Here is a 27,991-nt window from a genome sequence, read left to right as displayed (position 1 = left end):
TAATGTTAAAATAGTTAATTTTTGTTCTCTCTTAATATATATATATCTATATAGAAGGCCAGAGCCTTTTAAGCATGACGCACATAATAAACGGTTGAAATTTTAACATCACTTATTAAAAAAATGTGCTTCTCATAATAAAGCCCACAGTGCCCTTGAAAGAAAGCGATCAAAAGCACTAAGTGGTATAATTAATCCAGTGTTAATTGGTAATTGGAATCTTTGCATTATTTATGCAAACGTACTAAAGTAAGTTTGATTTAAAATAAAAAAAAAAAAAAAATCTGCCCCCAAAGGAGGAAAAGTCTAAAGCTATTTTGAAACCATTTGTATCACAGTTAGAAATGTGGCCATGGATCTTCCGTAAAAAGTTCCTTGTAAACGAAGAAGTCGTATTTGTTTTAGCCTGAATCATCTTGCAGATGTGCCTGTTGCTGGATGCTTCTTACAGGTGTATGCAATACTTTCTGTATACAGTACAATGGTACAGGCTTTACAGGTGACTTCTCAATTAAAAATACAAAGGTGGCAATCCAGAGCTCCTTGTGATGCATAGGAAGGTATGTGGTTGAAGTTAACAGCACAATTCTTGAAGGCAGAGGAAATCCCACAGGTACTGGAGTGCCCACATGTTTAAGTCTTTATGCGGCACAAGTGATTATTATCATGCTGACACAAAAACCAAAGGTATTCGTTCCAAATTAAATGGGATGTCAGATCAAATCCTTTATAACTTCCAAAGTCCCTTTTATGGAGTTCGAGAGTTCTTCCATTTTTAATTTACTAAGTGTCTTCATTATCACATCTCCAACATTGCATCATTCCAGTTCAATTTCTCCTGCGTACACCGTGATCAGCAGAATCGCAGCAAACCCTGTGAGCAACCCAGCATTTTGGATCAGGAAGAAGACTAGATCTGTTTTTCTTCCGGTCACTTTTTCTCTCAGCATGTCATTCATCTCTGGGAACTAGAGGAGGCAGAAGGAAGGAAGTTTTTAGGTAAGTGTTGCCATCTGGAACAACATGCTACATTAGTATTTCTCTTTTTGATTTATGTTACATTACTGTATAAGATTGGGTTGGGTTCTTAAGCTGCTGGAACGGCAACAATCTGGGGCTATGAGCCTGGGTGTTGTGTCCAAGTGATTACCTCACCAAGAAAGGAACACTGGAAATTGCTTCCTCCTCAGCTAAGCCTCTCTTTGTAAGTTTCAGGGACGGGCTCACATCCATTTTGTGCAATGCCCATTCATTTAAATGGAGCTTGTGCAGGGGAGCTTCTCAGTAATTTGCAGTTAAAGTATATGCAATGTGCAGGCAGTGTTAAGTCCCTTTCATATGGGTGGGCTAAGCATCAGAGAGGTGTAACGGTAGATGCAAACAGATGTTTGCTAATTGGCTAGTAGCACTGTCATGGGCTGTTGGTGTTGGAGGGGGCAACTTGCCTGCCCAGTGCTGATCCAGGCATCTCCTGCTTCCCCTGCTATTTTCTGCCTGCAACTACCAAGAGACCAGATTATTCCTCTTCAGAGTAGCTATGTGTTCTACATTAGAGGGCAGCCTTTTGTTCTGAAGGTGTGTAAGTCCTCCATCTACTTGAAAGCCTGTCCAGACCAAGTTTGGTTTAAAGCTATGGAAATATTGAAAGTAATGGAGATGTTGAGGAACCTTGAAGGTCCCAATCAACTGTCAGCACCATCAGATCAGTGGACTAAGCAGACACACAGGGTCACCTGGGGTATTCCCCACTACAGTGAAAAATTCATCCCTCTGCTGAAGCATGGCAAATACAGTCGTACATTGGATCCCAAATGCCTTGGGAGTCAAACGTTTTGGCTCCCAAAGTGAGTGTTCCAGTTTGCGAACGTTCTTCAGAACCCAAAGGTCCAATGCGACTTCCGCAGCTTCCGATTGGCTGCAGGAGCTTCCTGCAGCCAATTGGAAGGCGCGCTTTGGTTTCCGAACGTTTTGGAAATCGAATTCCATTCGACTTCCGAGGTACCACTGTACAGTACTAGCTTTCCAATCTCTAGACTGCCCTGTGTGGTGAAGATAGCATGGAATAAATATATGTCATAAACTATCACAGTCTCTTGGAAAAGGGGATGAACAACGTTTTTAAATAAAAATTAAAATGTTGTGTTGTCGATGGCGGTCGTGTGCCCTGTATCTAAGGGTGAAGAGTGGATAATAAAAGTCAGTGTGTTGTAAAGGTTAGAGCATTGGACTATGACCTGGGACTCTGGGAGACAAGGGTACAAATCTCCACTCAGCCATGAAAATTGCAGGGCAACCTTGGGCATGTCACTGTCTCTCAGCCTAACCTACCTCACAGGATTGTTGTGAGCATAAAATGGGGGAGAGGAGAAGCATGTACACTGCCTTGAGCTCTTTGGAAGAAAAAGTGGCATATAAATGTAATGAAGAAATAATAATAAAATCAAATATTATAATAACCAAGTTCAATGCTATCCTACTTTTTCTACAAAATCAGAGGAACTGATTTCTTTCAGAAGAAAAACAGAGCTGTGAATTCTAGAACTTTAATGAAACCGTAAGACATTTTGCACTAGATTCTATGATCAAGATAAATACAGTTTACCAGGACACATCAGCCAGAGATTCAAACAGAAGAAAAAAGAACAAAATGCAATGGAAAAAAGCCCACAGAAGCTACTTCTAACCTGACAGGTAAATGCATCTCTACCACTAACTTGCCAGTTTATCATTGCAGCACACTCTCCTTGGAAATTAATTCAAAGACACTGGAGGTTGGGGGGGGGGAACATTCTACTTCTGCAAAGTGCTGACAAACACCGATCAACAAAATTGCTGTGCTGGGCTTATCAAAGATGAGGTAGGATCAAGTTCAAAGTTTTCAAAGCCCTCTGAAACTTAAGTAATACAAAAACTAGCTCTCTGGAAACACCTTTCCAATCCCAACACAATTTAATTTTCTGGGGATGAAACCTCAGAGGGAAAAGGCAGCCATTAGTGCCATCATCTCCCATTGCACCTAACATTTCTTCCACAAAGCTAATAATAAGGATCTTCATTGCTCAATAACAATATATTTAAAATCCCTGTTTGGGAACTTGAAAAAAGAGGCTCACTGGATCGGAGCAAAAGCCCACCTAGTCCTGCATCCTGTCTTCACAGTAGCCAATCATATACACCCATGTGAAGCTCTTAAGCAGGCCAATCACTCTTTTCTACTTTTGATTTTGGTACTCAGAGTCATACTGCCTCTACCTTCACAACACAGGGAGTAAAAAACAACAACACGGTCCTCCTTGTCAGTAACAGGTCAAAGTAATGGGCAGCTATACCCATATCTAGCTTGAAGAGACCTTGCAAACCAGGGAATAGTGGGTGGGTTTCTATTCTATTGCCAGAACTATCATGGTCCATCCAGGAGATGGAGCCGGGAGACACAAAGTCCCATTTCAGACAGACTCACAGCCGTGAATTTATTCAGCAACCTTGGAGCGAAGCTAGATGTTCGCTTGAGACAGTACATATCTTGTTTTTCCTAAAATAATTACAGGCACAAGACTCCAATTCTTAATAGGAAGGCAGTGAACAAGAGGGTAGACTTAGTCCTTCTCTTGCATACCACAGCTGGGAAAGGGGGCAGCCTTCATTGGCAGGCCAAGGGATTAAAAGACCATTAAAAATCAAATATGACAGACCATGGACCACCTGAATGAAGCTCACAGACCACTGATGGTCCATGGTCTGCAGTTTGGGAACTTTATATGTTTTTAATGTAACATTTTTTTTCTTATTTGTGACCTTAAATCAGCTAGCCATAATTTCCACTAGAGGCTTGTGGCTAATCTAGTACTTGGTGAAAACAAGGTCTGTTGGTACGAGTAGCACCTGTCTACATCACCCACAGTCTCTTTGGATCTATTCTCACCCCCCAAGCAGCTTCTTGGAGGGCTTCTGAACATTGTAGCTATGACTCGCCCACTTCGGTTGGCTTTAAGGCTCAAATGCACTCTCAGCTCTGAATGCTGACCTTTCCTCGGAGGGGTCAACAGTTAAAGTTGTCTTGGAGATCAATCAAGCACTTCCTTCAGCATCCTTGAGATTCGAAGTCTTTTCTTCCCCTCCCCCTTGAGATGCAAGGCCCTCTGTCTTGCTATGGGCATATCCACTTTAATCAATCAACAGACAATGATCATTGTCCAATGAAGAGATAACCGTAAACAAAGCTTTGTTCTCAGTATACTACTGCAAATAACCATTTCAGGATTCCCCCACGTTCTGTTAACAGTACAATCCTATGCATGTTTACTCAGAAGCAAGCTCCACTGGATTCAGTGGGGTCAATTCCAGTGTAAGTGTGCATAGGGTTGCAATCTTAAATTGTGTGTTGGTTGGCTTCCTTGGGGAATCTGAGGAAATATGCCCAGTGGCCACCAGGCTTGATGCTTTCACTATACATCACAGAATCATTGTTTTTACTCAGGCTGCAGCTTTTCAGGGCATTTTTCCCTCTGAAGGAAAAGCCAGGTGGTTGGTAACCCCTATTCCACAAGCAGAAGTCAACTGGACCCACAGTGAGTCTTAGGCCCCATCTGCACTATATTATTTATACCACTTTAAACTGCCGTTGCTTCCCTGATGAATCATGGAAACTGTAGATTGTTAAGGGTGCTTAAATTTGTTAGGAGACCCTATATTCCCCACACAGAGCCAGAATTCCCAGAGCTCACTGCAAAGGGGAATTGATTTTATGTGACTCTGGGAATTGTAGCTCTGTGAAGGGAATAGGGATCTCCTAACAACTCACAACACCCTTAACAAACAGGATTGCAGGGAAGGGGAGCCATGACTGTTTAAAAGGGTGCAATATTGCTTGAAATAGAGAGATATTTAAACATCTCCAGAAACGATAGACATTGCAGAGTTTTTTGAATGTGCCGGACACAGTAGAACTTATTATTTTCTACTGTCCATTGTTCAACCAGCTACACAAAGGCATGCCACCCCCCTTTTTGGATAGTCTAACATCACAGCACAATGAAAATATCAGATTCTATCCGTCTGACATTAACTGCAAGGGTGGCTGAGTTTTTATCAATAGTATCTTTCAGAGTGGTGAATGGCACTATTTAGCAGGAAGAAACTCCAACGAAAATCATCGTTATTGCATATTTTTACATGGCTGCTTATTTGTATATATTTTAAATTTTTACTTGTGGATGTTTTATGATGGCCTATATTTGCAATGCCTAATAAAGGTGAAATATACCCGGGAGTCAAGTGTGAATTTCATGCTCTTTATTCAGCTCATAGTAGCAATGAATGAATCTTTCCCCAAAACCTCTACTATATATACATTATTTACACAATGGGCCCCACGTGACTGGCTAATTCTGGGCCAATCAGGTTGCGGATTCACTTCCTCCAGAAGCCTGATTGGCTGCTCCTGCTGGCCAATCAGGTTGTTGATTCACTTCATCCAGGAGCCTGATTGGCTGCTCTTGCAGGCCAATCAGGTCACTGATTCACTTCCACCTGGAGCTGGATTGGGTGGCTCCAGCAGACCAATCATACTGTTACATTCTGGATCCTATTGTTCTAGGATTCAGCTCAGTCATAAACAAAAGGTTTTTGGCGAAGTAAGTAAGAAATACAGAGTGCAGACTGGGCCTTACTTCAATACTGGTGGTGGAAAGCATGTTGCATTGCTCCTGAAGGTGACATGCTAGCTCAGAGGGCATAGGCCAGGCCATCACTTTTCAGGAGCAAAATGGCCAGTAGGTTCAAGAGGATTTGGGGGGTGGGATCCTGCCACTCCCCTCCAGCATCTGCTGCCCGAGGCAGTTACCTCCCTCTGCCTAGTGGTAGGGCAAGCCCTGGGTGCCTTCAGGGTTGATGGCTGAAGCACTTTGTCATTCAGCCCCAGATGAGTCCTTCTTCAAAGAACCTGCTTACTAGTGGAGGGAAGGAGAGCACCCTCACTTGAACACCAATTCCCACTGCATGTGGTCAGCTTCAATTGCATGATGGCAGCCACCACGTGAAACAATTCAAACTTAACTTGTTTAAACTGAGTTTAATACTGTCTTTTTAAATTGTCGTAACCCGCTGTGGGACCTCGTGGTGGATAAGAAATCTAATTAATAAGAACAACAACAGACAACATGCTCCCCACTTGGTACTCTTGACGCATCATCTCTGAGGTCTAGTCCAGGCTTCTTCAGCATTGGGTTCCGAGTTCCCATCATCCCTGATCATAGGCTAAACTGGTTAGGGATTACGGGAGTTGTAGTTGAGCAACAGCTGCAGACTCAAGGTTGCAGAACACTGGCTAGTCCATCCACACATGATGTAGCTAATAAGGCTATAGAACTGAGGTGATAGACTGTACCATTCCAGAATGCAGGTGGGAGGTAATATTATTCAATATGAAAAGCTTCCTGCCTATAGAAACACAGGAGAACTCTGCTAAAGTTTTCTCAGAGATGCACTTGATTTACTCTATGCAGAAAGCTTGTTTTCCATGGGGGACTATTCAGAAATATGAGTCCTCCTGCTTACATTCTGAATCCTACCACTTCGTCCTGCTTAAGGTGTAAATCAGCTTGTAATGAGCAAGTGAGAGATGGAAGAGAGAAACAAGTGTTCTAACAAATCCTACCTGTTTCTAGACAGAGAGGAACAGGGTAGAATTCAGCAGAAAAGCAGGAGTCTGTACTGAGCATTCACACACATCATTTACATTTTGTTCAGACACACATTAACGGTTCCGGTCTAGACACCTACAGACAGAGAGATTAGAAAGGTAGACAGAGAAACCTATCATCTATTGGCTTTAAAACAGGGGTGTAAACATGGTAATACTGAAAAGAGTCAGAGAGATAGACAACAATGGTAGTTTCCTAGCTGGCCCTTTGCCCTTAGCAGAGAGAGAGGGGTAGGTTCCAATCACAGAATCACAGAAGCCCGACCCCTTGCAATGCAGAAATAGAAACCAACAGAGCTATATTCCTCTTTTTATGCAGAAAGATGCCTAGCCAAAGGAAGGAAGAGCAAACACTGGACTCATTGAGTGCATAGTGACCTTAGTACTGGGTTTGTTCATCTCGCTCTCTAATTTGGAGGCAATAACAACTCTCAACAATAAGTCCTCTCCATCATAGTCATTGCTTTCTCACCCATTCTTTCCCATCACTGATATTCTGTTTTGTTCTGGTGATGTTGCACGTGTGACTCTTAAAATTGGACTCTTGGTCCATATTTCACAAACCCACCTATACGAGATGCCCCTTTTCCATTCAGGGTACCACTCACCACCACCACCCCCAAAAAACACAGGGAGACATGTGCACACACCACCTAATTGTTCTGAACATTTTAAAACAAGCAAAGTTTGAGTGCAGTTTAGTAACTTGGTGGGGAGAGTAGATGTTCTAAGAGCTCGGGTGGGCGGGGGAGAGAGAAAGCTGAGGTCTCTTGCACAGATTTTGCTCACCCTTCAGGATCAAACTCACTGGAGTTTTAAACTGATATCGTGCACTGGCCCAAGACATTTTGCTGCCTGATGCAAAAGACAAGATGGCACCCTCTCCCATTCCATTCACACAGGCCAACTGGACTGACAGCTGGATGTTATTTGAACACAGGTGATGAGTCAGCAACCTCCACTGTACCTGAAGGCAGCAGGCTGGTGCACAGGGGGAAGGGCAGGCTGTATACTGCACCCAGAGATCTGTCCCCCAACACCTAGCTGCTACTCCCTGCTCCCTAGCATCTGCCTCCTAGTGTAGCTTTCTCACTCTGCCCAATGGAAGGGTTGGCCCTGCATGCAGCACATTATTCATCCCAGGGGTCAGCAAACGTTTTCAGCAGGGGGCCAGTCCACTGTCCCTCAGACCTTGTGGGGGGCCGGACTATATTGCGGGGGGAATGAATGAATTCCTATGCCCCACAAATAACCAGAGATGCATTTTAAATAAAAGGACACATTCTACTCATGTAAAAATTCCCGGACAGTCCCCGGACCGGATTTAGAAGGTGATTGGGCCAGATCCGGCCCCCGGGCCTTAGTTTGCCTACCCATGATTCATACTGACTTCAAATGGACTTTATGCAGTGTAGCAATATGCTGGATTGCATGTGCCAACATCAGGGAGCGCCATTCCAAGGGTTTGTATTTATAAGAAACTTAATTCCCACAAGGAATTAATGGAACACTACTGAGCTACGCACCATGATTCAACTGCAACTTCCTCTCACAGATGTATTATCTTGCATTGCAACCATGTAAACCAGGGCTCAAGAACATCAGGAACAAGAGGCTGAAGAATGTGGCCTACAGGCTTCCTGCTTCGCCCTCAAGACTCTCACTAGACCTTTCCCCAGGGCCACAGCCACCACTGGCCCTGTTCTGCAGCCTCCTCTAGTCCTTTTGCCTGGCTGGTTATGCCCTTGAACTATTAATCCTTTTTGTTTGCCTGGATGGAAAGTGTGTGAGGAAGGTAGAAACCTGGCCAGGAGTTTGTGGCTTGAACACAGCCTGAAATACCAAGATAAGTACCACATCTGCCCACTTTTGCCTCTGGTCCACTGGCATGTGGCCCCTGGAAACTTCCCCACAAGGGAAGGCGGCCCCTCAGGCTACAAAAGATTCCCCCTCCTGGTGTGGGTGGGTGTGGGTGGGTGTGGGGGGTGTTTCTACATGCCAATCACTCCTGCTTTGCGACATATTTGTGATGTATGATGATGCTGTGGAAATGTATTATAGGGAGGGGGTGGAGAAGTCTTAAAAGATCGTGTAACCCCATGCTCGGGGTTCCTACTCTGTGTGTTTGAACCTTGTTGCAACAATAAAGATAAGGTCACCTGATTGCCGTTTGGCTATCTGGCTTCTTAGCCAAATTTAAGAATTGTGGTTCCATGAGGATAAATGGTCTGATTCATACATACACGTAGTATTCATACAATATAGCAGGAGCTTACCATATCTGCCAGGGAAATGTATAGGAACATGCCTCCAGCGATTGCAAAGATAATGTTTGGAGCAAAGTTGTTGCCCACTACTATACCGAAAGCTAGTCCAACATAGCAGGAGCATGCTGATATGAAATTGAAAAACAAGGCCTGCCGAGTGCTCATTCCTGCATTAAGAAGGATGACAAAATCCCCTGGAAAAAGAAAAAGCAGGGAAATAGTCAACAAGCAATATTATCATTATTGTTATATATTCCACCCCACTCCCAACATGAGAATTAAAAAGACATGGGTAGTGCGTATGAAAATTATAGTGACACCATCATTTCATTTTTTCCATTTCAATGCGGCAGAACACTTGTTGGTTGGCTCTTTTTTGATGAGAACTCTCTTAGTGCATTCATCTAACAGCTAGCTGAGTTAATGGAAAACATCTTACCCAGTTCATGAGGAAACTCTTCACATAAGATTGCTATAGATGTGCTAATTCCTTGAAGTAGGGAAAGGGTGAAAGAAGCACCGATAGCTAGCCCATCAATGAAGTTATGCAAAGCATCACTCAGTGTGATCATCCAGGCAATTGTGCCAATCTCTGACAGTGCAGGTCCCCTGAAACATTTACACAAGTTGCTTTCGGTTTCTTCATTCTGTAGGAGGCAACAAAATTACAGGGAAAAATAAACAAGGCTCCAAAGTCCTTCTCTCCACAGAGAGCAAATATTACATAGGAAGCTGTAGTCCTGTTGAATTAATGCTTACAGTTTTGCCTAAAAGGCCTAAGATTACAATCCCAACTTCACTTACCTGGGGTGAAACCCAATTAAATTCAATGGGCTTACTTTCAAGTGGACATGGTTAAGATTGCAACCCAAGTCACTGTAAGTCAGTGCTTTTTTTGTTTTTTGCAGCCCGCATACAGTGGTATTCAAATGGAAGTGGTTTGTCCAAAGGAGGTCAACATATGATGGACTCAGATGCTGCCATGTTTCCAAGGATGCAATAAAATAAAATAAAATAAAATTGCACAATGTGGCGGCTGTAAGAATCCGTAACATCTTAGATCCCTTCAGGTGACCTAGTTTCTCACGAATTCTATGGCATGTCTATGTTATTTGCTTGTGTGTTTTTTTACCCACCCTTCATTCGAAGTAGCCCAAGGGTGGGGTACAAAAACACAGTTTTTAAAACCAACAGTAACACCCATTGACACAATAATACTATAAAATGGGAGCAAATAAAAATCAATAAGCAGCAGCGGTACAGAGATGCACTATTTCAAGACTAGGTCTGAAAACTCAAACTCTACCAATGCCTAAGTGCAAATCCAAACCCCACTTTGAGGGGGGGGGAATGGACGGTGCTTGAATGGGTCTAAAAGAGGATTAGACAAATTCATGGAGCATTAGCTTCAGTCGGTAGAGCATGAGTCTCTTAATCTCAAGGTCGTGGGTTCAAGCCCCATGTTGAGCAAAAGATTCCTGCATTGCAGGAGTTGGACTAGATGACCCAAGCAGTCCCTTCGAACTCTACAATTCTATTATGATATAAGGCTATCAACAGGAATAACCCTGATGGCTATGGTCTGCTTCCACTGTTGGAGGCAGTATGCTTCTGAATACCACAGGAGATTAGAGTGCTGTTGCATTCAGGTCCTGCTTGTGGGCTTCTCATTGGCATCTGGTTGCCAACTGTGAGAACAGGATGCCAAACAAAAATCCACTGCCCTGATCCATCTGGGCTATTATGTTCTTAAAGTCCAGAATAAAATGGGGGAAAGTTAAATCCACCCTGTTAAAGAATGCGGTTTGAGCAGACACTTTCTTTCTTTTTTCCTTCCACACAAATGTAATATTTTCTTCTGTTTACAAAGAATGCCATCATAATAGACAGGGAAGCAAATCATCACAATGAGCATCACAGCAGGGAAAATGTCACCAAGTTTGCAGCCTCTGTAAATGAGAATGCAAAATGAATGATAACTTAGCATACGGAAGTATCCCAGTTGCCCAATTCTTATTTCTGGCATTACAAGTTTGATTATGCAGGGGTCTCTCTTCAAAAGTTGAAGTCACAGATTCATCAGCTAAGTCATCATTGCTTCGGTAAAAAGTGCCTTGGTTGAGCGGTGATACATTGATCATAAAGCACTGTTTGCAGTCGCGGCAGGAATGAAGCGAAAGTGAGAGTGATGCTTATATGAAGCAGTAATAAAAATTGATCAATGCACCACACCAGCTTCCTACACAAACATCACATCCAAATGTGTCAGAGGTAAAGACAGAAACATGCATTTTGCTCGTATTTGAATGATTCCAGAAGTGTTTCTGCAGACTGAATTGTTCTATTGCACCCTTGAATTAGGAGACAATCCTAAAGGAGAGAGCATAATGCCAGTGCCATTGGAGAAAGAATTGCCTTCTATGATCATTTGGAATAAAATGTCATTAAGGCCTGCTTTACTGGTATCAAAGAGCGTGAATAGCCTTGCTTTGAAAACAAGCTTCATGTAAGATAGGGGCGGGGAACCTGTGCCCCTCCAGACATTGGACCACAGCCCCTATCATTCCTGAATATTGGCCATGCTGCCTAGGCTCATGGGAGTTGTAGCCCACAATATCTGGAGAGCCACAAATCTGCCTCCCGATCAGGAAGCTGGAGCTTCTGCCCTTTTAGTAACTGCTCCTTTCCTCACTCCCAAGTTACTTTCCAAAGGGATTGCAAAACCACCTGCTTTACAAAGGCAAGCTGTTTGGATGGCAGTGACATTTTCAGAGAAGCAGGACATCTGACAGCATGAGAGCTCAGTGGGAGGATGAGGGAGAGCAGCCAATTTTCTCTTCAAAGTGACTTTATAATACGTCATACACTTGACGTCCCATTCGTGAGTTACAAAATTCAGTAAATAATAATAAAAAAATATATAAATAAACAGATTTCAAGCATGACATTATTTTTTCTGTGCAGAGACTCAAATATAGGGAATGCTTCACATGTGACACTTTCTGTCTATAGAGGGGGGAACTGTGTAGGGAAAAACAGTATGCTAAAATGAGCAAAGAACATATCAGTGTGTATTTTGCCACAATCACAGATGCTGGGAAATGGCTGTGCACCCTCACTCAGGCCCTGCTCCCCTGAAAGCATCTCATTGGCCACGTGAGCTCGCGCGGCAAACCCGGAAGTATTTTACCGGCTTTCACCCCACGTGCATGCGCAGAAGCGGTCCTCAGGTTGCGGAATCCTCGGGATCCAACCGGACCTCCGGAATGGATCCCATCCGCAACCGGAGGTACCACTGTATGTCGAAAACACACACACAAGGGTGTTGATACTTATCCTTTTCATACCCAGCATTGTGTTTAAAAGTCCAAAAGGACAGAATTTTGGAAATGATGAATCACGGAATTGTAGAGTTGAAAAGGGCTCCAGAAGTCATTTAGTCCAACCCCCTGTAATGCAGAAGTCACAGCTCAAGAATTCCTGTCAGACAGCTATCCAATATCTGCTTTAAAACTTTCAGTGAAGAAAAGTCTACCACTTTCCAAGGCTAATAAGACAGAAATACCAGAGTCTGACAAGGGATAAATTTAAACTTATGTGGAAGAGTTTATATATAATAACGCGGTTTTGAGTGTTAAGAAATAAGCAACATTCTTATCATTCTAGAGCCCATTCTCACATATGCTGGAGTTGTTTTTAAAACTGGTATCAAAACATAAATGGATCAAGGGTTGAATTCTCACCCTTTCCTTGATATGTTTTCATAAGCTGGCAAGTTGTGTTCATTCATACCTGTCCAGAGATCACAATGTCATTATCAAAACTCAGAGTTCCATTAGCCTCAGCTATGGCTGGATTTGCGTAGCACATGGCTCCATTAACAGGTTTGAACAATTCAGGAGGAGGAGGAGGAGGAGGGAGACTTTGGGGAGGTTTCATTTCTTCAGGTTCAAAGTGGCTGTGACTGTTCTAAAAAGAACCAAATAAAACAGGAAAGGTTCAAATGGAGTTCAGAAGCAGAAAAGTTGCTCAAATGCGCTATGGCACAACAGGACAGAAATTTGTCAGCTTCTGTGACTGAGATATAGATTTGCAGAGGAGACCGATTTGTCTGCTCTGGCCCTTAGACTAAATCCAAACTCAGCTTTTTGAACTACTTATTCTGCCCAATTAAACAAGCATGCTGATCTTTACCACTGAAACGTGTTTATTTTGTGTCCTGCTACCCACCTGGCTATAGGCCTTCAGTATCATTTTAAGAACTCTTTCCACAAAGAAGAGGATGTAGAATCCACCAAACACAGCTACCGCTTTTTCAATGTAGTTATCGATTTTGGGGTCGAATCCAAATGCCTAGGAAGAAGGTTGAACAGCGAGCCTAGGTTAACTCAAAATACAGTGTGCTTCATTTGGAATATAGATATACTGTAAGAGAATACTCACTACTCACCCTTTAACCAGCAGCAGTGGGCCACTGTTGGCAACCAGCAAGAAGTCAAGGCAATGAGAGGGCAGCATGGTGCAAACACATTGGGAAGAGCGGTAGATTGGCTCAATCTGTCCATTGCACCGCACTAACCTGCCTGTCGCCTTCCCTCTTCCCCTGTCCTTCTTGGTAAGCAACAGTGACCCCTCTGCCAAAAAGCTAGCACTGCAGCACCACCACACCTAGTGTCAGGGAACTGCCCTCGGCAGGGCGGGAGGTCTTGTCGATGTACCGAGAGCCCCGACACCTCCTCAGTAGCGAAACCTCTTCCAGCAGGAAAAGTGGCACCTCCTCCAGCAGGGAGGGGCAAGCTGGGAACAGCCAGGCGAGGCAAGAGCTTGGAGATGCTGCTGAGAGCCCCAGCACGCCTCGTGAGTTTCGCTCTGAGGGGAGCACGCCACTTCTGCCACCTCAGTTGCACAGAGGGGTCAAAAGGAGACCAGGGAGACGGTGCTTTGGGGTGCCTAAATTCTTATGTTGGGGTCACAGCCAGAAACCGGCACTCCCGGATTCTGCAAGTGACTAGGACGGTCATGTTTTCACGTTCTCTGCACTGTAAATAGTCTGCACCAATAAACTGTTAAAAGACAGTTGAGACTCATGCCTGGTTACTCTTGAGCAACCGCAACGCAGATCTGACACCTAGCAAGACTTGTCAACCTGTTCAACTGAGTTCAGTGCCTAAATTTGCCCTGCACTTTCCCCCATCTGAGCACAACCATATGTAAATGGTTAGAAGACTGATTTACTTACAACTAGTGTGCCAATTTAAGGACTTAGGGGTCTTTGGCTTGTTCATCATTTAACGACCTGTTAGATGGGAGAATAGCAGGTCAAGGCTGTCTCATTCTCCTGAATGAGGTTCATGGCAGGAGAAAGAACATACAGCAGCTCATGAATACCCATCTGTTCAAGTATATTTCAGACCTGGTCAGGGGAACACATGCAACAGGATCATGTTCCCAGTTCTACTGCCATCTTCACCCGTTTCATCCTTACCTCTGGAATAAGCTGGAAAATTGCATTGGAAAAGAGGGTTCCAATGGCCAAACCTACAAAGTAGGTTAAAATCTTGGGGAAATAGTCTTTCTTTAAAAGAGGAGTTAAGACCAATCCAAGGAGTGCGGCAAAGTTGATAATAGTCACAGCAAGGAAACCGAAGCCCCAGACTGTATGAGAGAGAGAGAGAGGAAAAAATGCAGTCAAAATATTAGACATATTAAAAATCATTTGACATCAGACTGATCTGGCAGGGGAAAGTTTACTTATCTCGTTGCGGAACAGCTGAATTAAGGGCATAATATTTGGTTAATATTTAAGTCAGGAACCAGGATAAAAGAGGAATGTTTCTGCCAATTATTTTAAAATGTGCTGGTTGTAAAAGAAAACCCAAAATAGCCCCTTAGTATAGCTCTCTTGCTGCATAATAAACAGAATTGTTAGGGCAGTTCTGCTGAAAACAATGTACCAGGGGTAGGGCCACATTCCCTTCTGTGCAACTTTCTGAGGGCCACATCCCAGTGGTGCATGGAGCCAGAGGCAAAGGTGGGCAGAGCAATGAATATATTACCTTTGCTTAGCAGGCTAGTTTCTACACCTACACCTCTCTATCCTTTATCCAGACAAGTGAGAGGCATCATCAGAATTCTAGGGCACATTTCAGCCAGGCAACAACATTTGAGGAGGCGGTGAAGAAGACAGTGAGAGGTGTGGCCTGGGGAAGGGGTGTGGTCTGTGGAGTCTCCCAAGGATCATCAGCTAGAGAGACCTGGAGAGTTGCATTCACAAACTTCCAAGTGTCCCTATTTTCTGGGGACGTCCCTGATTTAGAGAAGCTGTCCCGCTTTTCCTTAGGATGTCCCTACTTTCACTGGAGAGATGTTGGAGGGTATGGAGTTATCCGACCCCTGAGCCATCTGAAGGCAGTCCTATATAGGGAAGGTTTTTTTAATGTTTAATGTTTTATTGTGTTTTTATATATGTTGGAAGCTGCCCAGTGTGGCTGGGGCAACCCAGTCAGATGTGTCAGGTATAAATAGTAAAATTATCATTATGGAATGGGACGTCCCTATTTTCATCGGAGAAATGTTGGAGGGTATGCATTCAGCCCCCCCGGCCTGAGGTTCCCCACCCCTGTTGTAAACCACAAGGAAAATATCATTATAGGTGTTGCACAGAAAACAAGTTACAAAGTACTAAAGGGACGTTATTGAAGTTCTGTGTCAATTTGCACGTTTGTTGTACTTCACCCTGAGCTCCCTTGAAGGAAGGACAATTTATAAATACAGTGGTACCTCTGGTTAAGTACTTGATTTGTTCCAGAGGTCCGTTCTTAACCTGAAACTCTTCTTAACCTGAAGCGCCACTTTAGCTAATGGGGCCTCCCGCTGCCGCTGCACCGCCAGAGCATGATTTCTGTTCTTATCCTGAAGCAAAGTTCTTAACCTGAAGTGTTATTTCTGGGTTAGCGGAGTTTGCAATCTGAAGCGTATGTAACCTGAGGTACCACTGTATTCTAAATAAATAATATATGCATTTGTGACTGAGTATGTGTTCACCCTGAAGCCACAGCACATCAGGTTACGCCCTGAATTAAAATATAAAACACTGTATCTCCATTGCAATCTTGAATTATCACACATTTCCCAACAGTTAACTTTTCTAGAGGCAATCAGAGGCAATATAACTTGAACAAAACTGGGGGCAAACCAGCAGTGGGCAGCAGGGCGGTGCTCTATTCAGGGTAGATTCCCTCCACAACCCTTTTGAGGTGGTAGAGCATATGTTCTGCATGCAGAAGATCCCAAGTTCAATCCCTGGCATCTCTCATTAAAAGGGATCTGGTTGTGGGTGATGGGAAAGATGTGGAGATGCCCTGTGAGCAGAGCTAAATGGACAGCCTGACCAGGAATAAGGCAGCTTCCACCCAACAGGGAAAGCCAGTATAGACCTCCAGCCATATGCCCTGTTAACATGTAGCAACATTGCTCCACAGATCTGTGTAAAACGAATAAATAACAGGGCTAAATTAATCTCACGGCTATACCAGTCACCAGTGACAGGTACCTTCTGTAGGAGATGGTTTGGAATTGCCTTTGGACATGGATTTTTCACAAGGGTGAAAAATCAGCTGCTGCACAACAGCAGGACATATTGTGGAGAAGCTGGACTCTGTGATCTTGCTGCTGTTTGACATTCCATGCAGAGAAAAGATGTCTTCGGCAGACATGCACTGAAACAAAATGAGAAACTTGGGTTAGCTTGAGAAAGGGAATATCAGAGATGTTGGGAAAGGAGAGTGATCTGGCTCCAATGCTTCACAGTTTTGAGGCAAAACTAGGGTCTCATTGACTGGATAAAGTGAGATGGCCATCTGTGGCTGAGCTGATCTAAGTGCATGCTCCTCCTTCACTTGGGGGGGGGAAATCATAGGGGGATTAAACTGACCTGCATAGATGCCACCCCTAGAACAACCTTACCTCTGAAATTTAACCTTAAGAACCTTAAGCCCAAGAAATGCTTTGGTCATCATTTTGGTTTCAGTGCATCTCTGGTTTGAAAGACACACTTCACCTGGTGAAGACCAACACTTTTCCATTTTTAGACATGATCTCATTTCCCCTTCCCTGCACAACAGACCCTGGGAAAATCCACACCTAGATTTGTTGCTGTTATTTACCAGAAATGAGGGCAAAAAGCTGCCATTGGAATCTGAGCTCTTTATGTCAATAAGCCCTTCGAACATTTCTTATCCTGGTGTCACAGTTTCACTGAAACAATTATGAAGCAATGCATCGGTGCTATTTACAGGAAGTAAAACTGAATTGTTAGTGCTCTTGACAGCTTTTGTTCTGAAGTTTTGCATGAACAGACCAAGACTCTTCCTGTAAAACCAGAATCTTAACAAATTAATTACAATGAAATCCCTAAGCATATTAAGTATATTTTCAAAGCTTCCAAGCTGCAATTATTTAATCTTCAAAACAGGTTTAATGGCTTGGAAAAGTCTAGGGAGGTCATTTCAAGTGCTTTAGTTTCCATGGTTCTAATGTTAAAGGGAACATGAAAGTGCAGTTTCTAAAATTCCAGCAGTGCAATCGTATATGTGTCTACTCTGTTAGTAAGTCCCACTGAGCTCAGCGGGGCTTGCTCCCATGTAAGTGTGCATAAGGTTACAGCCTAATGGAAGACAGTCCTGTCAGCAATTTTTAGGGATGTCAAACAGCATTCACTCATGCACAAGAAGGAGGCATCAGTAGACTCAGGATAATTCCAAGGTTTGCAAATGTTAAAGGCCGGGGGGGGGGGCTCAGCCTAGTGTACCTGAAGGAGCGTCTCCACCCCCGTCGTTCAGCCTGGACACTGAGGTCCAGCTCCAAGGGCCTCCTGGAGGTCCCCTCCCTGCGAGAAGTGAGGCTATAGGGAACCAGACAGAGGGCCTTCTCGGTAGTGGCACCCGCCCTGTGGAACGCCCTCCCATCAGATGTCAAGGAAATAAACAACTATCTAACTTTCAGAAGACATCGGAAGATAGCCCTGTTTAGGGAAGTTTTTAATGTTTGATATTTTATTGCTTTATTATTACTGTATTATTATTATTATTATTATTATTATTATTATTATTAATTATTATTATTATTATTTTGGATGGGGTATAAATAATAAATTGTTGTTATTGTTATTATTTGGGGGGGAGCTGTAGGGGCTCTGCAAAAATAACCCTGCAAGATTGCAATGGCACAGAGTGCTGAGAAATGACAGACTTTGGAAGGAGGGGTGGAGTTGCTTGAAAAGGAAGGAGGAAGAGATGCAGAAATATAAAATGGCCTTGACTTGCCACTCATCTCAGAACTCCTTCCTTCCTTCCCCCTCCCCTCTCTCTCTCTCTCCTCATTTTCACTGTTCACACTCTCCTCCTCATTCTCTGTCATTTCCCCCTTTCCTTTTTGTCTTTCTGTTGGAAAACGTTCCCAGGCAGTGTTATTTGTGGACTGGGGTGCATCATGGGGTGTGTCTGCTTGTGTAGATAATAAGAGGGGGGGGGATTGAATATTGCAGGGTAGTGGCATCAAAACTCTGGAATGGCCTCTCTTAAGAAGACCCATTTCGCACCCTCTTTTCTATTTTTAGAAGTTTCGTTTTAGAAAGCTTTTAATACATAATGGTCCACTGATTTAAAACAATAAGCCGCCTTCGTTGCTGCCATTTAATTGTCCTGTTCTATTATCTTAGCTTTTCGTGGCTTTGACCTATAAAGCCAATACGTCAGGGACTGCCTCTCCCCACAAGAACCGACGCAATTCCTGTGTGCCCCCTCCAAGAGAGGCACAAAGGTGGTGACAGAAGAGCGGGCCTTTTCAGTAGGGGCTCCCCATTTATGGAAAGCTCTCCCCGGGGAGGCATACCTGACACCATCGCTGTCCGTTTTTAGGTTCCAGCAAAAACATTCTTATTCACACAGACCTCTGGAATTTAATTCTGAACACATTATTTAGTAGGGTGGGGTTGAGCCGGTTTCTCTCTTTTTTGCATATTATTGTATTATTGTATTTTAGATTGTTTTTCATTCTTGCTTTTATATCTGCTTTTAATCTTTGGGTGTGTGGGGGGGGTTTATAAAGGTTGCTCTGAGCTCATTTTTTTTTAAATAAGCAATATATTTAAAGCAATAAGTAAAAAAAAGGCAACTAAACAATACTGATTCTCTGGTTTCAAATGATTTATTACATGGTTTTAAATTATGTCACCATATGCTACCCCAAGCATTTTGCAGAAAGGTGGAGAAGACTATTAAAGAATGAGATAGAAATAAAGAAAATGATTGTAGTGATATATGGTTTTTCCTCTGTTAACTACTTTTGGTATATTTATACAGAAAAATGGGATGAAAATGAATAGCAATAATAATGTCACCTTGGGAGAAAGGGTGGGATCCAAATAAGATATTTTAATAAAAAAATGATTACAAAGTAACTCTAATTGCATCTATGAAGTGTTCCTTTGTTTAACAAAACTGGGATGTTTATATACTCAAAAGGCATCTGAAGTTTAGCACGAAAGTATCACTCTCTCTTTCTCTATATATATAGTCTTTGTTCAGTGTTTCAGCCCAATTACACTGCCCTATTACCAAGGAGCCAATATCAGATTTGCATACTTTCACTGACGCGCTTATGACATGCTTAAGTGTATTATCTGCTTAAAAGCATCGGCGATAAAACTGAGGTTCCCACATGTTCCACTGTCAGTTTTATCTCCCATTTCAATCTTTCATCCCCCCCCCCATTTTTTGGTATTTTCTTTTTATTGTGATTATTATTTATTTATTTATTTATTTATTTATTTCCTTTTTTATTGCGATGAGTAGTCCTGATAATAATTCTTTCGAAGGGTGGCACAGAAGTCAATAAAATAAGTCAGTAAAAAAAAAGAAAAACGCTCATCAAAACAAAGTTACAGCAGATACTGTATCACAAAAGCTGGGGGTTCTTTCCCCCAGGAGATAGGGTGGCCCATGTGTCCTCCTTTGCAGAAGGCAGCCCTCTCTTTTAGGTGAAGCAGTCCTCAGTTTGAAAGGCTGTCTGCCCCAAATCTAGTTTAATGCTAGTGAACCAAAAGCAAGGTAAAGCGGCTGGTGCTATTCCATGCATAGTTTCATTTACTCCTGTCATGTCACCACACAGAGGTCCAGCGCCAAGGGTCTTCTGGTGGTTCCCTCACTGCAAGAAGCCAAGTTACCGGGAACCAGGCAGAGGGCCTTCTCGGCAGTGGCGCCCGCCCTGTGGAACGCCCTCCCATCAGGTGTCAAGGAAACAAAGAACTATCTGACGTTTAGAAGACATCTGAAGGCAGCCCTGTTTAGGGAAGTTTTTAATGACTGGTGTTTTAGTGTAATTTATATCTTTTGTTGGAAGCCTCCCAGAGTGGCTGGGGAAACCCAGCCAGATGGGCAGGATATAAATATATTATTATTATTATTATTATTATTATTATTATTATTATTATTATCATCATCATCATCATATCTTACTCACATCCCCTCTAAACTAAAAAAAATCCCAAATGCTGCCACCTTTCCTCACAGGGAAGTCCTCCCACCCCCTTGAACTTTTCTGTTTCTCTTTTCTGTTCCTTTTCCAAGCTTGGTCAGCACGTGCAAGGGAATAAGGTGGTAGAATGACTGGACAACTTGAGGCTGCAAGTGGTGGATTCTACACATTACAAATCATTTCCTACAAACAGGAAACCAGCACAATAAGGAGACAACCGATTTACAGCCTCTCTCTCTCTCTCTCTCTCTCTCTCTCTCACTCACTCACTCACAGTTTCGCTTGCAAGGAGTTTGCTGTGTGGGCAAGCATTGAAAACGGACAACTCCCCACTTGCAAACTGCCATTCTAGCACGCCCTTCTGATGCACCAAGCCTATGAAAGTCACTAGTTCACAAAAGATTGTCCTGCATGCTCCCAGACATTTGCGTCCTGAAGATCTGGCCTTTTTTCACCTGTTGGCAATTCCTGCTCAACCAGTGACCAGATGGGTGGATGTTTATATGAAGGAACTGGTGAATGATTCTCAAAGGAATTTTTGCTTACGGATTGCAACACAGCAACATTTCCCAATATGTCTGCTCAGACTTCATCCACCCTTCCCACCTTCTGTTCTTTGCTATGCCTGTGTGTGTGTGTGTGTGTGTGTGTAACAAGTCTTGTATTTGAAGTGCTATGATCAGTCAGCATCCCATAGGGTGCCACAACTTACCATGTCACATGTTTTTACATGTGCTGTATAGCCTGATAGAAAAGCAATGGTTTACAATTTAGATGAACAGAGTTCCCTGTGAAGAGCGGCTGGCTGTTAATTCCTTTGGGAATTGTAGCTCTGTGAGGGGAATGGGGTTCCCCTCATCAAACTACAGCTCCCAGAATTCTTTGGGTGGTATCATGTTGCTTTAAATGTGTGCAGAGACTGGCTTTAGTCTGAACCAAGGGTAGGCAACCTAAGGCCCATGGGCCGGATGCAGCCCAATCGCCTTCTCAATCCGGCCCGCAGACGGTCCAGGAATCGGTGTGTTTTTACATGAATAGAATGTGCCCTTTTATTTAAAATGCATCTCTGGGTTATTTGTGGGACCTGCCTGGTGTTTTTACATGAGTAGAATGTGCCCTTTTATTTAAAATGCATCTCTGGGTTATTTGTAGGGCATAGGAATTCGTTCATTTATTCATTTTTTTCAAAATATAGTCCAGCCCACCACATGGTCTGAGGGACGATAGACCGGCCCACGGCTGAAAATGGTTGCTTACCCCTGTTTACTCTTCCTTCCCTTGCCACGTCTACAACCAGTTGTAGAATAGCTGTCGCTTCATACTTCAGAATTATAAATGCCCACTTGCATGGTTAGGAAATAATAACAACAGTTATTTGAATATAATATTTGGGTGGGATATTCTCCTCATCAGGCTGCAAATGTTTCCCATATTAACACAGCCATGAACTGGAATTCAGCAGGCTGGTAAAAAAAAAAAAAAGCCTTGAGGCTTACAGATCCAGCAGATCCAGCATGGCTGTGAGAGTTGTACACATATTCTACCTTGTCAAATGTTTTGAGCAATGGAGTAGGAGAATGCCCAGTCAGCCAAGTATCCATAGTGAGATATATTTATTTATACTCTGCCTTTCTTGCTGAAGGGACTCAACTCAAGACAGCTTACAGATAAAAACACAGAAAAATCAATCATTAAAATACAAGTACACATGGATATATTTTAAACTGTCCGCAGATATAAAATCTGTTTTAAAAACAAAAGTAATAATTACAATAAAAACAGCCTGGAACCAGCTCTTTTCTTAAAAGCAGCAAATTCCCAAGGGAACAATTCCCTGTTGGAACAAGAAAGTCTGTCTGTCTTTCTTTCTTTCTTTCGTTCTTTCTGTAATTAGGTTTGAATTAGCAGTTGTAGCATTCACAATGCAATAAAAATTATCCCAAACTTCAGACTATGTATACATTTGGAGGTGCAGTCCATGCTATGCCCTAAGCCATGGGTAGGCAAACTAAGGCCCGGGGGCCGGATCTGGTCCAATCACCTTCTAAATCCAGCCCAAGGACGGTCCGGGAATCAGTGTGTTTTTACATGAGTAGAATGTGTCCTTTTATTTAAAATGCATCTCTGGGTTATTTGTGGGGCATGGGAATTCGTTCTTTTTCTCTCTCCAAAATATAGTCTGGCCCCCCACAAGGTCTGAGGGACAGTGGACCAGCCCCCTCCTGAAAAAGTTTGCTGTCCCCTGCCCTAAGCACTGGCAACAATCCTTGCTTCGGAAGCATCTTTGTAGCAACAGTTAAAACCCTTACTGTCTTACACCAAGTTGGACTACTGAGCACAGTATTGTCTACACCAGGGGTCAGAAAACTTTTTTAGCAGGGGGCCGGTCCACTGTCCCTCAGACCTTGTGGGGGGCCGGACTATATTTTGAAAAAAAAAAATTGAACAAATTCCTATGCCCCACAAATAACCCAGAGATGCATTTTAAATAAAAGCACACATTCTACTCGTGTAAAAACACCAGGCAGGCCCCACAAATAACCCAGAGATGCATTTTAAATAAAAGGACACATTCTACTCATGTAAAAACATGCTGATTCCTGGAGCGTCCATGGGCCGGATTTAGAAGGCGATTGGGCCACATCCGGCCCATGGGCCTTAGTTTGGGGACCCCTGGTCTACAGTGACTAGCAATGGCTCTCCAATTCACAGCCAGACCTGGTGATGTCAGGGGTTGAACATGGGCCCTTCTGCATGCAAGACATGTGCTCCACCACTGAGCTACGGTGCCTCCCATCACTCCACATCCCAACCAACAAGTTTAAAGCATGCCACCCAAAGGAAATGCACAGAAACTGGCAGTCTTAATTATTCGAATCAAACTGTGCCCACAAAGAAACTGAACACAGGTCTGAAAGCAAACATCTTTAGGAGTTGACTAAATGCATTATTGGCAGGTCTGCAAGTCACAGTAAGCAAAACTATGGCTTTGCAAAAACAGGTGGGTCCCCGAGAAGGAGATGACACCCACTTTGCTCCTCCAAAGCCCTTTTAATTCAGTGCAGCAACTAAGCCAAAGTTTGGCTTGTCCCAACCTGGAATTGTGGTGAAGCTCTCCCTTCATTAATCATAAGCTGCAGCCAAGAACAAACCTTGGCTTTGCTGCTGTGCTGCCCTGAGATAAAGGACCTGGGGAGGAGCAGCTCCAATCTCCTCCTTGGGAGCCCACATATTTGCATATGGATGATAAAACCATCGTTTGGCTTAGTACAGGTGTGGTGAACCTTTGACCCTCCAAATATGGTGGAACTACAACTCCCAGCAGCCCCGGCAAGCATGGCCAGGGACAATGAGAGCTGCAGTTTTAGTAACATTTGCAAAGCCAAAGTTCCCCCACCACATTGTGCAGTACATGTTTGTTTTTAGGATATGTTCCTTCAATGCTCAATTTCAGTTGGCTGCCATCACTGCCTCTTGTGGGAGCAAATTGCATAATTCGGCTATTTGCTATGTGAATAAGTACTTTCTTTCCAGCATTCAGCTTCACTGGATGTCGCCGAGTTTCAGGGTTATGAGAGAGGGAGAAAATCGTTTCTCTGTCCACTTTCTCCATGCAATGCCTAATGGCAGTGGCGGAGGAAGCCTCTCCGCTGCCCAGGGCAGTGGAGCGGAGGCACCCCCTGGGGGCGGGGCATCATGACGCATGTGTCGTGAGGCTACGACATGTGCGTCATGACGTCAGACGCACATCAGATGCACTCTGAATGCCCGGGATTTCCGGGCATGTGTAGTGCTTCCGGGCCAGTGCTGCTGCTCCCGCAGCAAGCTGGCAAGCGAGCAGTGGGTCGTGGGGCTGCCCCGTCCATGCTGCTTTATGGATGGGGCAGCCCCATGACCCGCCGCTCGCTCACTGGCTTGCTCGGTCACTGCGGGAGCAGCAGCGCCGACTCGGATGCACTACGCATGCCCGGAATTTCCATCCAGGTTGGCGCTGCTGCTCCTGCGGCGAGCCAGCGAGCGAGCGAGCGGCAGCTTGTGGGGCTTCCCCGGCCATGCTGATTTACGGACGGGGCAGCCCCACGAGCCGGCGAGTGAGCAGTGGCTTGTGGGCTGCCCCGTCCATCCGTAAAGAAGCACTGGTGGGGTGCTGGGTGGCAGGGGAGTGGCGGGAGGGGCTGGGGGTATTACCCCCTCCCATGGAACCCAGGGCAGACCACCCCCTACGCCCCACCCTTCCTACGCCACTGCCTAATGGTACACACTTCGACCATTTTGCCACTTACTTGCCTTTTCTCTAAACTAAAAAGTCCCCAATGCTGTCATTTTTCCTCATAGTGGAGTTTCTCCATCCCTGCAATAATTTTGGTTGCCCTTTTCTGATTTTTTTTCCCCAACTCCGCAATATCTTTTTTCGAGATGAGGTAACCAGAACGTACAGTATTCCAAAAGCGCATGGATCACATAACTGTATAAGAGCATCATGATATCAGCAGTTCTCCAATTCATGATATCAGCAGATATCTCCAATTCTTTCCCCAATTATTCCTACCATGGAATTTGCCTTTCTCACACCTGCCACACACTGGGTCCACATCTTTATTGAGCTATTTACTGGCATAGCTTCCCACTATGTTTCCCAGGAACTAGTATTCACAGATAGACTGCCCATGATCCTGGAGGAACTACATCATTGTCAAGGGTCCTAGCCTTATCCTGAATAAATTTGCCCAATTTCCTTGAAAACTGTTCCGAGTTGGACCATAGCACCTTGTTGTACCTTAAAGACAAACAAATCTCTCATGGCTTTTGTAGACTAGAGTCAGGTGGGTGGGGTATAAATAATAAAATTATTACTATTATTTCTTCAGATGCATGAATGTGTTGTAACTTGACAAGTAAATGGTTGTACCTGGGTGAGAGAGCAGAGAGGGCAGAGGAAACCCAAATGAAAACATTATTCTCTATGGCAATTATGCTGTGTGCATCAGAAGCTGCCTTTCACCTAATCAGACTATTAGGCCATTAGCTCAATACCGTCCACACTGACTAAGGGTTTCAGGCAGAGATATTCCCCAGCCCTACCTGGCGACGCAGTGGACTGAACTTGGGACTTTCTGCACAGAATCATAAAATTGGAACGGACCCCGAGGGTCATCTAGTCCAACCCCCCAACTGTCCCATAGGGCTCGAACCTGCAACCTTGGCGCTATTAGCACCACGCTCAAGCCATCGACGGACGAACTTTCGAAAATGCACACAATCAATGAGTTAAAAGGCGATGATCAGAATTATGTGAAAATAACCGCAAGTTGCAGCCCTCCCCCGCCCCCCGCCTCCGGGCGAGGAGGCTTCAAGTCTCTGCAGAAAGATCCGACCCGGTCCGCCTGTCTCCGCCTCAGTTTCCTCTCTGTAACAACTTGTGGGGAGAATCCAGGAGACGGGGCGGCGGAGGACTTTGCCGGGGCAGCACGACCGGGACTGGACTGTACCTGGTTGTAGCGCAGGACGTGCAGGTCCAGCTGTCCGGCCAGCGACTCCTCCAGCCTGTGCGCGGCTCCCATCTTCTGCAGCATTTGCTCGAGCTGCGCGGCCGAGAGGCTCCGGTTGCCGCCGAACAGCGCCAGGACATCCCGAGCGAAGGGCGGCCCCGCCGGCGAGGCTGCTGGCGTCGATCCTTGCGCCCTGGCCGGGGCCAGGCCGGCCAGTGCCAAAGCGAGCGCGGCGGCCAGGAGCGTCCGTGCCACGAGGGGAGACATCGCCGACGACGACGCAGCGGCTGCTCTTGGCTCAGCTGCTCAACAGAAGCGGCACGGAGAGAGCGCGAAGGGTTAAGGTTTCGCCGACGGCGCGCACGCGCCTTGCCTTCCCTTGCCGGCGGGAGCCAACGAGGAGGTCCTGTCCGCAGCCTCAGCCTCCCTCGGGCGCACTGCGTCCTGCGCGGCTGCTGGTGGCAGGTCTTCCTTCGTCGCTCCCCTCCCCTCCTGGGCAAGGGCAGGGTTTGGGGCGCTCCCTCGGGCCTTTCCTAATCCTGGAGAGTCCGCAGGATCGATGGAAGGGGGGGGGGGCGGGAGGGCAGGAGCGAAGCCAAAAGAGACGGAGAGGGAAGTTTCTTCCCCAGCAGAAGCGGACGGGACAACGAGATGACAGAGATACATTCAGCTCCTCCTGCGTGATAAAGAGAGGACAGGACAGGGAAGGTTGAGAGGGCAGCGGAAATCATACAGGACTGGAGTGTCCCAGTTTTTGCTAGGAGTTTGTATATAGACACACACACACACACACACAAGCACATATGCACACGCACATGTAAACACACATGAATTGATCCATTAGGAAATTGCTTCTTTAATCCTTCAGCATTGCATTTTACAGTAGCTATTATATTAAAATTGAATTCCATGGATTTCAGATTGCAATAGAATGAAATACAATAAAAGAGGCAACAGCGACACATTTTTAAAAAAATAAAAAAATCAATATGAATAGTTAATGCAATAGTTGTGCCATCTTACTATCTTCAACCACAACCCCACCGCACCGCACCCCTCTTTTTTCCTTCTGGCTAAACATGCCCATCTCTCTCAACTGTTCCTCATAGGACTGGGTTTCTTCCAGACTTCCCTCACCATCATGATCTCCCACCTTTGGACCCACTCCCATTTGTCAGTCTTAGTCTTAAAATGTGGGGTCTGGATGCGGCCAGGCCAGTGAAGAGTAAAGCAACACTATTATTTCCTGTGAGTGCTTTATTTTTTTTCTCTGTCTTGAATTGTCATGCCAGTCAATTCTTTTTGCCCTTGTTCACAGAGAAGGTGCTCCGGTTCCTCGATCAGCTACTGTTTTATGTTTTGTAAACCACTTTGAAGTGCTATTTTTTTTTTACAATCAAGCAGTGTATAAATTTAAATAAATAAAGCATGAGATAGGGCTTGCCAGGGAACAAAGGGTCACATTTGAACCCCAAATCTGAAGTTGCTTTAAACCGTCCTGCTTTAAACCATCCCTTTATCTCAGGGTTCAGCAACCTTTTTCAGCTGTGGGCCGGTCCACCGTCCTCAGACCATGTGGTGGGCCAGACTATATTTTGGAAAAAAAGAATATGAACGAATTCCTATGCCCCACAAATAACCCAGAGATGCATTTTAAATAAAAGCACACAATCTACTCATGTAAAAACACCAGGCAGGCCCCACAAATAACCCAGAGATGCATTTTAAATAAAAGGACACATTCTACTCATGTAAAAACATGCTGGTTCCCGGACGTCCGTGGGCCAGATTGAGAAGGCAATTGGGCCCCATCCAGCCCACGGGCCTTGGGTTGCCTACCCCTGCTTTATCTCTTCTCTTTATCACGCAAGCAATTCTAAATTACTGTTCTTTCAAGGGGAAGAATTCCAGGCCAGCCACTGCTCTTGCTTGCTGAAGCACTAACTGGATGGATAAAAACTTTCCTTTTCAGAAATGTGAAACACACTGAAGAGTTAACA

The 27,991-nt window shown here is 44.5% G+C and overlaps 1 protein-coding gene across 2 annotated transcripts; it reads right to left on the bottom strand.

The window, feature by feature from the left end:
• Positions 1 to 26,560, bottom strand: SLC39A8 (solute carrier family 39 member 8). Of its 2 annotated transcripts, XR_004427338.1 has the most exons (9): positions 25,992 to 26,560; positions 16,520 to 16,685; positions 14,453 to 14,622; positions 13,198 to 13,320; positions 12,760 to 12,936; positions 9,407 to 9,614; positions 8,977 to 9,161; positions 6,656 to 6,776; positions 839 to 968 (listed from the first exon to the last, which is right to left on the bottom strand). XR_004427338.1 is itself a non-coding variant. In XM_033160446.1 (8 exons), exons 1-8 carry the CDS (start codon positions 26,256 to 26,258, stop codon positions 819 to 821), a joined length of 1,446 nt encoding a protein of 481 aa, XP_033016337.1. In that variant the 5' UTR covers positions 26,259 to 26,560; the 3' UTR covers positions 1 to 818. The 2 variants fall into 2 exon arrangements, 1 of the variants encoding a protein (XP_033016337.1); XM_033160446.1 differs by lacking the exon at positions 6,656 to 6,776 and having other exon boundaries at positions 1 to 968.
• Between the last annotated feature and the right edge of the window lie 1,431 nt (positions 26,561 to 27,991).

Source organism: Lacerta agilis, chromosome 9 (genome assembly GCF_009819535.1).
Source record: "Lacerta agilis isolate rLacAgi1 chromosome 9, rLacAgi1.pri, whole genome shotgun sequence".
Classification (NCBI taxonomy): Eukaryota; Metazoa; Chordata; class Lepidosauria; order Squamata; family Lacertidae; genus Lacerta; species Lacerta agilis.
Note: the sequence above shows the minus strand (reverse complement) of the source record. Positions and strands in the feature narration are given on the sequence as shown.